This window comes from Onychomys torridus, chromosome 3 (assembly GCF_903995425.1).
Source record: "Onychomys torridus chromosome 3, mOncTor1.1, whole genome shotgun sequence".
NCBI lineage: Eukaryota > Metazoa > Chordata > Mammalia > Rodentia > Cricetidae > Onychomys > Onychomys torridus.
The window spans coordinates 11,547,367-11,560,003 of NC_050445.1; the positions used below are offsets into that span (position 1 = coordinate 11,547,367).

Sequence of the window (12,637 nt, forward strand, 5' to 3'; positions counted from 1 at the left end):
GATCCATGTGGCAGAAGTATAGAACTAATTTTTGCAAGTTATCCTTTGACCTCCGCATGTTTTCTGGCAATTGTGTCTAAACTTGGACTAGAAAGCACAACATCAAACAGTAGTTGGGTCTAAGGACAGGGCTTAGGGATATAAACTGGAGAATATTTCCAGTGGAGACATTTCAGGCTGGAAACAAACATTGCAGTTTTGTTAACTTGCTGGGAGGTGCTAATGCGGGTGTTTGTTGTTATTAGGAGGTATTTTAATCTCTCAAAGTAAAAATCCTTGGAGGGATACCATGCCTGGAAGAAGAGGTAATCAGAGGCTGGTGGTCTGCAGTAAAAGTGAGTTTTCACAGGCTAAGTGAGTGTTCATGTGCTAAGAGCTAAGTGTGACATCAGTTACAGAGTGAGCACCACTTCACCTTGCTGTAATTTGGAAAGACCGCTCCACAGCTGCAGCTGGTCTCAGTACACAGTGGCATTCCCCTGTCTCAGCATAGCCTGGGGTACAGAGCTAGCACCAGGAAGCAGCAGTCTGGAAGGAATGCTGCTGCCTGATGACACAGTCAGGGCATGCTAGAGTCTGGAACAAAGGACGTGACAGCTGAATTCTGTCTTCACAGACCAACTGCAAAGCCACAGTACCGTTGGAAGGACAACTCACACTATCCTGGGCTGGAATTCTCTCAAGGTAAAGCAACCAGAGGAGGGCTTTTCTAATTAGTCTCTCACAATTATTTCAGTAATTAATCCATTAATGCTTAAATGGAATCTCCAAATAGCTCAGTTTTCTTGTACAACATGAAATGAGTATTATTTGCCCCACCATTTAAGAAGGATGAAGTGGCTTAAAAACAGTCAGAAGGAAAGCATGAAAAGTCTACATTTATGCAAGCTGAGAGGAAAAAGGATCCTGGGTAGGCTGTGGAGGAGGGGACTATAAAGGGAGCCTCTGTAAAACCCAGCTGCCTCAGTACCCTACATTTTAATCTAAAGGATGAGGCAAATTACGTCAAGAACTTTATAAACACAAAACATTTCTGGACTATTAAACTCACTCCTTTTTTCATTATGAAAAAGTATTGCAATTACTATTATTCTAGCCCAAACTGTAGAAAAGTCTCAGGTAACGGGGCAAGGGGGCAGGGGCAGGAATAGATAACTTTAATCTGATCATCTGACGTTCTGATTGTGTTTAAGCAGAAATGCCTAGGCCCTGGAATTCTAAAAAACGTCATGCAACTTGTTGTTTCCCGCAGGAGGATCCAGCTACTGATGATAACTTAATCCTGAGCACGTGTCCGCCTAAGTGTGGCTGGTGTCCCAGTGCCACTGTGCAGTCTGCTCTCAGGATGCTCATCTCAACTGATGCAGGAGTGGGAACCCAGACAGAATGGGGGCAAGAGACAGTGGTGGCCTTCTGGTGGCCAGGAGGCTTCCTCACCAGTCCTTGCCATGGACATTTTCACACACTAATTCTCTTAGGATGGTGCAGGTCTTCTTCCTGGGTCACAGTCTGGAGTTTTGAAGAAATCTCTGGCACTCAAACACTAGATTGCATTTATCTCCAACTCTTAAAAGAGAAGCAGGAATGATTAACTGTGAACAATCCAATGTCTGCTTTTACATCTGTTTAAAAGATAGGAGCAGCCCAGTGTTGTCACCGTTGGTGAAAATCAGGTGTGTGGCAAATGAGTGAAGCCGCCCTGACCATACTTAGCACCTGCAGAAAGCAGTTACTTATTGTGTGACGCCTAAGTGTGGCTTCAGAACTGAACACTGCTAATGCATACAAAGATTATTCTTTATCTTCAGGAATTTCATATTTTCACAAGATCTGTAAATGGGGAAAAAAAAGAAAGAAAAAGTCCCTATAATCTGTGTTCATGAAATCCAGAGGGTGTGTGTGGCTATCAGGAAACACCTGCTAGGACCTAGCCACCTTGCTGTCACTGACATTTGGCGACATTTCACTGTGGGCTGGCCATTTGGGTTTAGAGCAACATTCATGTCTCTTTACATATGAACTCACACAATCGTTTCTTTTGAGACCAAGTCCATACTCTCTATGAAAAGGAAAATAAAAAAAAAAAAAAGCCTCGTAGACATCAAGCTTATGGTTCATTTATACGAGTAGAGACTGCTGTTGAAAAACTCCTCCTGTCATTGTAAACATGCATCAAAACATTCGGAAGTTCCAACAAGACATCTCTATTAGTATGTGGGTTTATTGACATAATTGAACAGAACAATGTATAACATTTATTCATTTCTCACTGAAAGACTTTTCAGTGAAACTGCTTTAAGTCCAAGTCTTAACCATTTTGGGTGATATTCTACAGCTGAAAAAGGCAGGTGGTAGATACAATCAGTGGGTTTTTTTTCCAGACTTTCAATGGGCCCTGGTTTTACACAGTGTAAAAGAAACAGCTAAGAGATGCAACTGTGCTGTGCATGACAAATTGTGAGTTTTACCGAAGGTACCAGAGAGCCTACAGGTTGAAAATAAAAGGGAACAGCTCCACCTCCCACCTCCCACGTACCATACGCTCGGAATCTCAAACAAGGCCTGGCAGCAAACACAGGATGACAGTCTATTTCCTGGGGTTTATTAAGTTTGGGCCCTGCAGAGAAGACTGCCAGCAAAGCAGCTGTGGCTTAAGTGGTCTGGACATTTACTCATCCGGACATAAACAAAGACCAGCTCATTTAGACCCTGGGTCCTCAGCTGCTGGGACAAGGCAGGCCCGGCTCTTGTAGGTCAAACAGAGTGATTGGGTTGAAGGGCCCTGGACTGTGATGGATTCCCTGAGTCATTGGGACCCTCAGGGGCCCAAGGCCTGAAACAGAAGAGTCACTGTTAGCCATAGCACCTTGAACTGGCTGACCTGCATATTACCCACTGCTAGTAAATCCGTAACCACGGTGACTGTAAGCACAGTGTACACCCTCTTAGTGAGTGCACTTGGACCACACATGAATTATTAATGTGAACCCTACCACTACATTTAATACAAACACAGACTTCATAAATATTAGGGAAGAAAAGTATGCCAAATAGCTAAAAGCACAACTAAACAAATACAGGAGACTAATTCTAAATTTAAAAAAATAACAACGAAAAGAAATGTTGCAACCACTACTAAAAGGTGAGATTTAATAACACAGTAAAACACTGGCTACTGAAGGAATTAATTTGTAAAATATGTAATTATTTCACAGTGAGAGTTAAGTACTCATGATCTTCTCGGTTTAGTAGAAGCAGATACTCACGACTGTGTTTTGTTTTCACATTTGTTTCCCACAAGTCCTTCTTATCTTCTACTATAATGTGGTCAGAGATTACACTACTAACAGACCATCCCCCATTGCTCTGTTTTGTGGTACTGGGATGGACTCGGAGCTTCACAAACAAAGGCCACCATGGAACCCAGCCCCGAGCCTGACAATTACCTTATGCTTATTGCCTACCCGTGCAACTCAGAAATAGGTGCTGTCAAGAAGGGCGGAACATTGATGAAATGTAATGAGAAGTAGGTCACATTTGTACCCATCTAGACATGCTATCAGAATGTGGTAAGTGATCTGGAAGGCTGGCGTGCCCTAGGGGGTCATCGGTTTCCTACATATTGCATTATTTTAATCAAATCTGGCACTCACTTTTTCCATATATAGACTTTAAAAATAAAATTAAAACCACAGGAGCAAGCCTGGTGGAGAAGTATCACATGCAGCTTTCTCTTGAGAACAATCTCAGTTAACCAAAGGTCAGCAAAAGGTCACATCCTGCACAGGATAAACAGTAGAACGGATCCTGTCCAACCAAGAGTCGTTGAATTTATTGGTCAGTTTATTAAATGTTCCTCATCTTGTTGGAAAAGGTAGCATCTCATTGTTTAAACCTTAAGGCTTCCAGGGAGCGCTACCAGCCAACAGAAAAGGCTTCGTGGATGAGTGTGGCACCTATTTATTTACCCTGCCCATCCTGGCAGAGACCGCCAGATTGGTGGGGTCAGTTGCCGGACCCCCCTTTGTGATGGTGGTAAGGGGTTTCCTTAACTGGGAACAGAACCCTGCCATAGAGCAAACCAAAGTACAAACCGGAGTCCTCTGGTCATGGTGCGAGCATAAAGCACCCTTTCCAGCTCAAGGTTGGCCAGGCTACTGCGCTGCAATGCCACAGGAGTCGTGCCCTGCCACAGGAACCATGCCCTAGGTGTGTCAAGGCTTCCCACCTTTACCCCACCATCCATTGGTCCCTGCTCTTGGGTTTGACAACCAAGACCCATCCATTTGCTTTGTGAGTACTGGGACGTGAAGGGTGGCGTCCAGATTCACTTTCAGTACCACTTGGCTTCAGCAAATGTACAAAAAAGAGAAAGAAGAGGTGTAGTGAAACAAGGTCTTCCTCTGAGATGGCATGGAGCCACAGAGGCTCCTCAAGGCCAGTGAGATGGTTTCCACACCGAGGCACTAAACTTAGTCAGCAAATCTTTGCAAGAGGTGGTCCTCTCGCCTCAAGCTGCCCCCAGCCCCACCTCCCGTGCTGTCCATGAAGCGGTCACAGGGAAACTCAATGAGGTCCGCCTCGCTGAGCGCACACACGGTGGTGCGGGGCCGGTGCGACTGGAAGCCCGAGAAGTCCGCGGACACACCAGTGCCCATGGAGCGCAGTGGCCGTCGGGTGGAGTACATGTGGCGAACGTGGACCGGGCCCCCTCCCTTCCGCCTGGCACGTAGCTTCCTCCGCAGCCACCGCGATCCCCAGGCCGCCAGAGCCAGGAGCACCAGCAGTGCGTTGACAGCCAGCAAGACCAAGGTCAGGAGCTGGTAGTCGACGCCGCCTCGACCTCGTGCCTCGGGCAGGGTTACCAGTCCTGCACAGTGGTCCCTGGGGGCCACGGGGCAAACTCTGCCCCCGAGCACGCCCTCCACGCACACTAGGTAAGGAGTGTCTCCGCGCAGCTCGTGCAGTGTGGCCGAGTCGCTGCGCTCGGGCAGGTAGACGAAGCGCTGGAACTTGGGCTGCTGGCCAAAGCGGTCGAAGAGCAGGCGGAAGCGCGCGCCGCCCTGCGGCCTGGGACTGCGGTGCTCGCGAACCGCCCAGCGCACCGAGGCGCTGTTGGCGCTCACCGCCTCCACTGTCAGGTTGCACAGAATAAATTTGTTGAAGTCACAGGGGTCAGATACCAGCGGGGGCAAGGCGACCCCACCGTCAGACAGGACTTCTCGCTCTTGCGGCTCCGAGGCTAGGCGCTGTTTTGCTGCGCGCTGCCAGCTGTCTCTGGCAGATGGTGTCCCAGAGGCGGGCTCAGCCGTCGGGGTGGGCTCTGCCTGGGCAAGATTGGCACTGGTGGGGCCTCCTCGCTCGGACTTCTCCTGCAGGTCCAGAGACTGTGGGACAGGACCCGAAGCAGCAGCGGTAGAGGGACCCTGATGCTGCAGGCCTGGACCCCGCCGGCCCAATCTTAGTGAGCTTCGGTTGCCTATGAGCTCCTTGGCAGCCCCGCCCCAGGCCACTCCTGGTAGAAGTCTCCCCCTCTGCTGGGGCTGGGGTTGCGGTGGCAGCTCCTGCGCGAGACCCCCTGTAGGGGGCGTCAGCCTCTCCCCTGTGGCTGTGGATAGAGGCCACTGCCTACTGCCTGCTGTAGGGGAAGGTGAGGGATCCACGCAAGACCCATTCTGCAGCAGTTGGTCGTCCAGGTAATCCAGGTACTTGCCCCGCAGGGCCGGGGGGTGGCGGCACTGTACGAAGACGGTAAGAAGTCGGCCCTGAGAATGCCAGTCGCCCATCCAGCGCTTCAGACCCCGCAACCGGCAGTCGCAGGTCCAACCGTTGCCATCTAGATCCAGGCGGTAGAGAGCCGGGCTGGCGGCGAAGATGTCTCCAGAAAGGGCTCTGAGCGCGTTGTCACGCAGGCTGAGCTCACGTAGCCGGCCCTGGTGGCCAAAGGTGGCGGGGTGCAGAGCAGACAGCTCATTGCCGCTCAGATCTAAGGCCTCCAAGCTGTGCAGAGGCTCCAGCAGTGCCAGGGGAAGCTGGCTCAGCCGGTTGCCTTCCAGGTGCAGCTCGCGCAGGGCCTCCAGGCCCCAAAAGGCCTCTGGCGCGAGCTGTGTGAGCTGGTTACCACTTAGGGAGAGCAGGCCCAGGCGTGGCAGGTGCTGGAAGACGCGAGGGCCGAGGTGCTGCAGGCTGTTGGAGGAGAGGATGAGAGTGGAGAGGGAGCGCAGGGGGACGAAGGTGGCTGCATGGCGCAGGGAGGGCTGCAGCTCGTTGGCAGAGAGGTTGAGGAATCGAAGCTTGCCCAGCTGGGTGAAGGCATTTTTGCCCAAAAAGCGGATCCGGTTAGACTCCAGGTGTAAGTAGAGCAGGTTGCCCAGGGGAGCGAAGACTGCATCCGGTAGTGCCCCCAGCGAGTTCCCGTCCAGCCGTAGCTTGACTAGACTCTCCAGGCCCTCGAAGGAGCCGCGGCTAAGGCGGCCAATCTCGTTACCGTTGGCGTAAAGGATGCGCAACTTGCGCAGCGGAGCCAACGTGCCAGGAGCGAACGCCTGCAAGAGGTTGTTCCCCAGGTACAGCTCCTCCAGGCGCGAGAGCTTCTCGAAGGTCTTGGGGTGGAGAGAGCGGATCTGGTTGTACTGCAGGTCCAGCCGTCTGAGCTGCCCCAGGCGGTGGAAGTCGAAGGCGGTGATGTTGGTGATGAAGTTGCCGCCTAAGCTATAGGTGAGCACGTCCTGAGGACTAGGCAGCGAGCTGGTCTTGGGCACCGCGCGGAGCCCCCTGTTGGTGCACAGGAGGTGCTGGGGGTGCTGGCAGTCGCAGCGCTCGGGGCACACAGACTCTGCCCGCGGCGGGAACGCCAGGCAGCCACACACCATGAGCCAGAAGCGCACGGCGCCGACACCCTCCATCTCCGCTCGTCCAGCGCTCTGCGGCCGGATAGTCCTCTGGGCCGGCCGGCTCTGTGTCTCCTCTGCATTCCCCTCGGCCGGGCCAGAGTCGCTAAAAGGCCTCTTTCGGATTTCTCTGTTGCTCGGTCCAGCCCTTCCTCCGCCCTTTGTCCGGGTGGCTGGCCTGAGTCTCTGCAGGCGGGCTTCGCGCAGCCAAATCAGGAGGCGCTGGGCGCTCGACGAGCCCCGGGTGCTACTTGTTGCATTTCTGCAGAAAACTGTTTCTTCGGCTGGGAGTCGGAGGCGGGAGAAACGAGCAAGAGTTGGTGCTTTTTTGTTTGCGCTGGAGTCCGGAGAGCTGGATTCCCTGGCGCGGATTCTCCCCGCCAAGCGGATTCCCCCTCTGCAGGCGGGATCCCTTCCAAGAGCTGCTGGGGTGCGGCTTGGCTGCGCAGCACCGGCCGCTAGGCCTGCGTCTCCGGCGCCTGCTCGCTGGCGGCCCGGGGGGACTCGGAGCGCAGCCGGAGTGGGCAGCCTGGAGGCCGTGCAGGCTGCGTCCGGAAGGGACCCATGTCGGCGAGGAGCGAGCAAACCCGGCGGAAATTCGTTCTTCCCACACTCTGCCCCCCGGGGGATGCAGGCGGAGAAAGAGGAGACGGCGGAGGCAGGACAGACCCCGGCAGGGGGAGGAGGAAACACTAAGTGGCTCTGCGTCTGGTCAGCCCCAGCCCGGACGCCAAGTGAGAAAAGTGGGGATTAAAAACAGCTGTACGGGTCGGCGCGCGGGCTGGGGGCGGGGGTGGATTACCGGGCGAGCAAAGGGGGATTGCAGACACAGACCTTTTTATTTTAGGCCAGTTCGCCAGCGGCTTCGGAGCAGAGCGAGCACGCCTCGTCTTACCCATTTAACCTGCGGGAGGTTGAGGCAGCACTGACTCCCACAGCATTCTGCTCCAAGTCTGGGGCAACCTAAGGTTGCCTGCAGAAGGCCGTCGGTGGACTGTTGTCAGTAGACGCCAAGCTCAGTCCTTTGAAAGTGTTTGGTTTTCTGGTGTCCTTTTGCTAGAGTCAAAGGAGAGGGACCGCCCCTTTTAGGTTTCTAAACTGAATGTCCGCTGGATTCCGCTCTGGGAAAGACCTTGAAGAACGTTCCAAAGTGGGACGCTACAGTGATTGTGTCAGGGCCAGATTTGGCCATTCAGCCCTATTAATTCTCCTGCAGTCTTAAAGCCCTTGAAGTAGGCCCTGAACGTGTGCCCGTAGACAATAACCTGCACAGCTCCCTGGGAAATTGCTTCCTGAAGGGCTCTCCTGCTTTGTGCCTAAGCTTGCAGCAGTCTTGGGAGTTTTCAGGCTCCATTGGGCTCAGGCCCTGATCAGTTGGGGAAAAATATTAACATTTATTAACAATACAGAATAGGGGACCATTTCATTGACAGTTCCCTTAGGGGCAGTCCCTGAAGAATAAAAATAAGCAAGAGATAGCTGCTGTCGCTTGCTATTTGTCTATGCAAATTAACTTTTTGAAAATAACCCTTCCCCCAAGGTGTGCAGAAACTGTAAATTTTTTTGGTTTACTCTGTGCTCACAGTGTGGAAAATGAGAGTACACAGCCTCAGTTCTTGAGGCTGACCATCCCATGGGAAGAGAGGTGCATCGACAGGTCAAATAAAGAAGATGAGCCAGTGAGAAGAGAAATCTGCAAAGATTCCATTGATGTTAGTAACTCCAGCATTGCATTGTTTTGTTGAGTAGTTTACCAAGAGGAGTGATGGAGACAGAGTGCTGAACCTGGTAAGGTGGTAAGTGAAGACTTCATGGTTATGTAATGACCCTGACTTTGCAGGGAGATGGGTGTGGGAGAAAAAAGGTAAGACACTAGTGAACTACATCCAGTTTACTGTGGTTTGCTTTGAGTTTCAAATAAAAGACAAACTTGGGACACAAGTGTCTGTTTTGCTAAAATTACCTATGAAGTTTATTTTTCAGCAATTGTGACAACCCCAAAACCCCTTAAACTACCGACTCCTCCGGTGAGGGTCGCTGCTGGAAGCAGGAGAGCCTATGCTTGTACAGTGTTATATACCTTGCTAGTTCTGCTGACCTTGGCCAAAGACACTGTCCTCACCAGAACAGGGATCATATGGAGTTTTGAGAGGAAACAGAACCCAAATGCTGCTGACTTTTAGGTTGAACTACTCCCAGAGATGCCTGGGATGGAGCGGCTTCAAAGTTCCTACCTCCCACAGCATCCAAGCAGGGAACAGGTTAGAAGCTGAGAGATGTCTGGTGTGGAATGAGGGATGGCAGAAACCAAATCCCAATGCTTTGCATAAGCCCATTTCTTCTCTGGACCTTCTGCAGAAAAAAATCTCAGAGCCAGGATAAACAATGGTAAGGGTTTCTCTGTATAGCCATGGAGTATACGGATAGATCACCTAACCTAACCTCCTTTACAGATACCTCTAAGTAAGACTGACAGAGTTATCCAATATCTGAAGATAGCACACACACACACACACACACACACACACACACACACACACATGTACACATGCACATGCATAGGCACATGCATACTCATACTCACACATGCATGAACCCAAGCACACCCAGTATCAAGCATCTCCACCAGTCATCTGGATTGCCAATGAAATGGCATCACCCAGAGCTTTGTGTCAAAAGACAATTGCTCTTCTATCCCATTCCATTTCATTGAAACAACCCATCTGCTCCATGTATTTAACAAAATGGATATAATGTAGCATATTTCAAGTTAGTAGGCACAGTTTCTGATGGTAGGTGTTGCTTGCCTCTTCAATCCGGTTTTAGGAAGGAAGAGATCTACAGAGAAGGGGAAAGCACATACATAGCATTCAGATTCCTTCTTTAAAAAAGGGAGGGGGTCCTTCTTGAAAGGCACGTGATCTAAGGTCAACTTTACAAGTTTAAATAACTCAGAGTAAATTGATGTTATTTCTATAATACAATATGCTCATGTGTTTAGTTTATTTTCTGATAACCTTTCTCTTTCGGGAATTATAGTGATATTTTATTTGAATTTGGATCCCAGTCACCACAACCACTACACTCACTCCCATAGCAAAGAGCTGTAACAACTCCCAAACTGCATTTGCTGGGAGAACTGGATACTATTGGCACACTGTGGAAAAGCGGCCATGAGAACTCACTGTCTGGAAGGGAATGAGAACTGATAAGATGCAGGGCTAGACCATAGGGTGATGGGGAGGCTGCTGAATTACTCTGAACTATTTAAATATTGTTCATGGGTAAAGTTGACCTAAGGCTGCATGCTTTTCAAGCAACAGGTGGTGGGGAGGCTGCTGATCGAGCAGCCTTGATTGTACCAAGTGATGAGAACTGAGAGGTGGAGATGTGGTGACTCCAGCAAAGAGCCTCGGGATGCTCCAGGAAGCCTGTGCTGGGCTTCAGAGCTGAGAGTATTACCTCCATGGAGGTGAGCTGCTGATGTTGGAGGGGAAGCCTGAAAAGACACACAGTGCAGGAATTCAGGAAGCTTCAACTCTGCCTGCATCCTAGGGGCGAGGTGTACTGGCTGATTCTTCGGCAGCACCATACAACACTACCTCACAGGATGTATAGGAACAGTTGCTCCTTTCATCTCTTGGAAAGATTTTACCAGACAGTAGATATCACGTTACACTTTGTAGCAAAAGAAATCTGCCTAAATAAATCAATTAGACAATGTCTACCTGGCTATCTTCTTCTAGGACCTTGGTTTTGGTGATATGGTTGGCAAGTGTGGCTCAAACTTTGGACCAGAATATTCCCTTGTGCAACACACACCTGGGCATTGATAAAACTGTACAATCAGCATCAATGGGCTCCATCTCTACATCCTATGCCTTTGAGGGTCATGTCTCAGCTGTCTTCTGATGGTGCCCCTCCCACTAAGGGCAGAATTTCAGGTCTCCACAGGGATGTACCTTCCATAGCCGGGGCATTCCTGCTCAGGGCTCCTGGGACATAGGATTTCCCTGTCTTTTTCTTTTTGGTAACGTTTTTGTTCCTCTGTCAAGCTTGTCCGGCTACATGGTATATAATCTAGATAGTCAAGGGAAGCCAAAGAGACAGATGTATGAAAGGAATCTTGAGACAGGGCTGGTATTTTCCAATGGGATACACCCAAGAAAACTCTGGAAACACAGGGGATGAGAGCTGCAGAGGGGAGCTGGGTGCCTGGGGCCTCCTTGATCACTAATTCTAGACTCTTGGGATGTCAGTGAGGCCTGATCCCATGTAGCACTTAGGGAATGGGAAGAAGGTACATGTTTGATTGAGAAAGAACAAGGAAGTTAGAGGAATTTAAAGGAAAGCACTTTTTAGAGAGTGTAAATTTTCCTTAGTCTAATGTAGCTAGGCCCAATTTTCAAGGAAAATCGTCTTTAGAAAAGGCAAAAGCATAGCTGTCTCCATTCAAATAATAGTCTCTTAACTATAAACGTTTTGTTAGTGGATGGATTCCAGCTTGATCAGGTTCTGGAAGAGTCAAATATCAATTATGTTTGATTGACAAGTCACAACGGGAAATCCTGGAAGGAATTCTACTCAGCAGGGGACCTGTGCTGTATGCACCTTGAAAGCTGGCACCCAAAAATCTCAAGTAGAGGACACAGGCAGACGAGTTGGGGCTGGTCCCGTGGCACATGTGTGTGCTACAAGGATCCTCAGATGCTCTTGCTCCAGCATGGAATCTTTTTAGGTTTGCCAAGGATATACACAGGTGTTTTCCCTAGGAACCTGTGGTCCCTACTGAACTTTCCATATAAAGGTATGAAGGAGGCCAGGCTGTGTCTTCAGCAGCTCCCGGAGCTGGGCTGAGTTGGTTGAGACACAGCTAGGGTCCAGGATGGGTTAAGGAGAGCAGTCTGACCAAGGCTCCTCTGGCAAGGGTTTGGGGTTGGGGGTGGGGAGATCAGGACATGGGGCTAGCCAAGCCTGCTGGAGCAGTGCCCTGGATTTTACCCAGGGCAGCCAGCAGAGCCGGACACTGTTTCCTCACCATGTGTGAGCCAACCCCAGATAGACATTGTGGCCTCTGACACAGACACACAGTAGGAAACCAGAGAGTTCCCTGTGGTCCCTTACCATGTTATCAAATGACCCTCCCCAAAGTTGGCTTTCACCCCCTGAATGAGCTTCCTCTCATTCCCCAGTCTGGAAAACAAATTTCTTGTCCTGGAGGGGTGGTCTGGAATGTGAATAAGGGAGCCACTGGTTTATAGAACATCTGCCAATGTGCCATTTTCCCCTTTGGGACATCACAACAGTGCAGGTATCTGGCTGAAGACCAGAACGTCTGGGTGACAAAGTCACAATGTATGTTTACAAGCCCAATAGATGATTTTTAAAATGCGCACCCCAGGTTGAGAAGAGACAATACTCTAACTCACTTCCTTATTATGGCTGATGTGCTGCTCACAAAGACTGCATATCAGTCGTTTAAAGTGCTTTGAGACCACACGTGTTTCAGATTTGAGAGAGAGAGCGTGCATGTGTGAACGTGTGTCTGTATGGATATTGGCATAGATGACTTTTCCAGTTGAGCATTCTTAAGTGCAAACTTTGAAATACTCTAAATCAAAACTCTTTGAACATCAACATGACTTTTGAACACATAGAGGTTTTTTTTTTTTCTAAATAAGTATTTATTTTGATTTTATGTGTGTGAGTGTTTTGCTTGCAAGTATGTATGTGCTGTGGAAGCCAGA

At 50.0% G+C, this 12,637-nt stretch overlaps 1 protein-coding gene across 1 annotated transcript; it reads right to left on the minus strand.

Annotated features, from left to right (window-relative positions):
- Positions 1–2,201: 2,201 nt before the first annotated feature.
- Positions 2,202–7,921, minus strand: Tril (TLR4 interactor with leucine rich repeats). Its single transcript, XM_036181189.1, has one exon. The coding sequence runs from the start codon at positions 6,903–6,905 to the stop codon at positions 4,473–4,475; it is 2,433 nt and encodes an 810-aa protein (XP_036037082.1). The 5' UTR covers positions 6,906–7,921; the 3' UTR covers positions 2,202–4,472.
- Between the last annotated feature and the right edge of the window lie 4,716 nt (positions 7,922–12,637).

What these genes read in the sequence shown, in the direction of transcription:
- Tril (XM_036181189.1), bottom strand. Translation starts at nt 6,905, where the DNA reads ATGGAGGGTGTCGGCGCCGTGCGCTTCTGGCTCATGGTGTGTGGCTGC.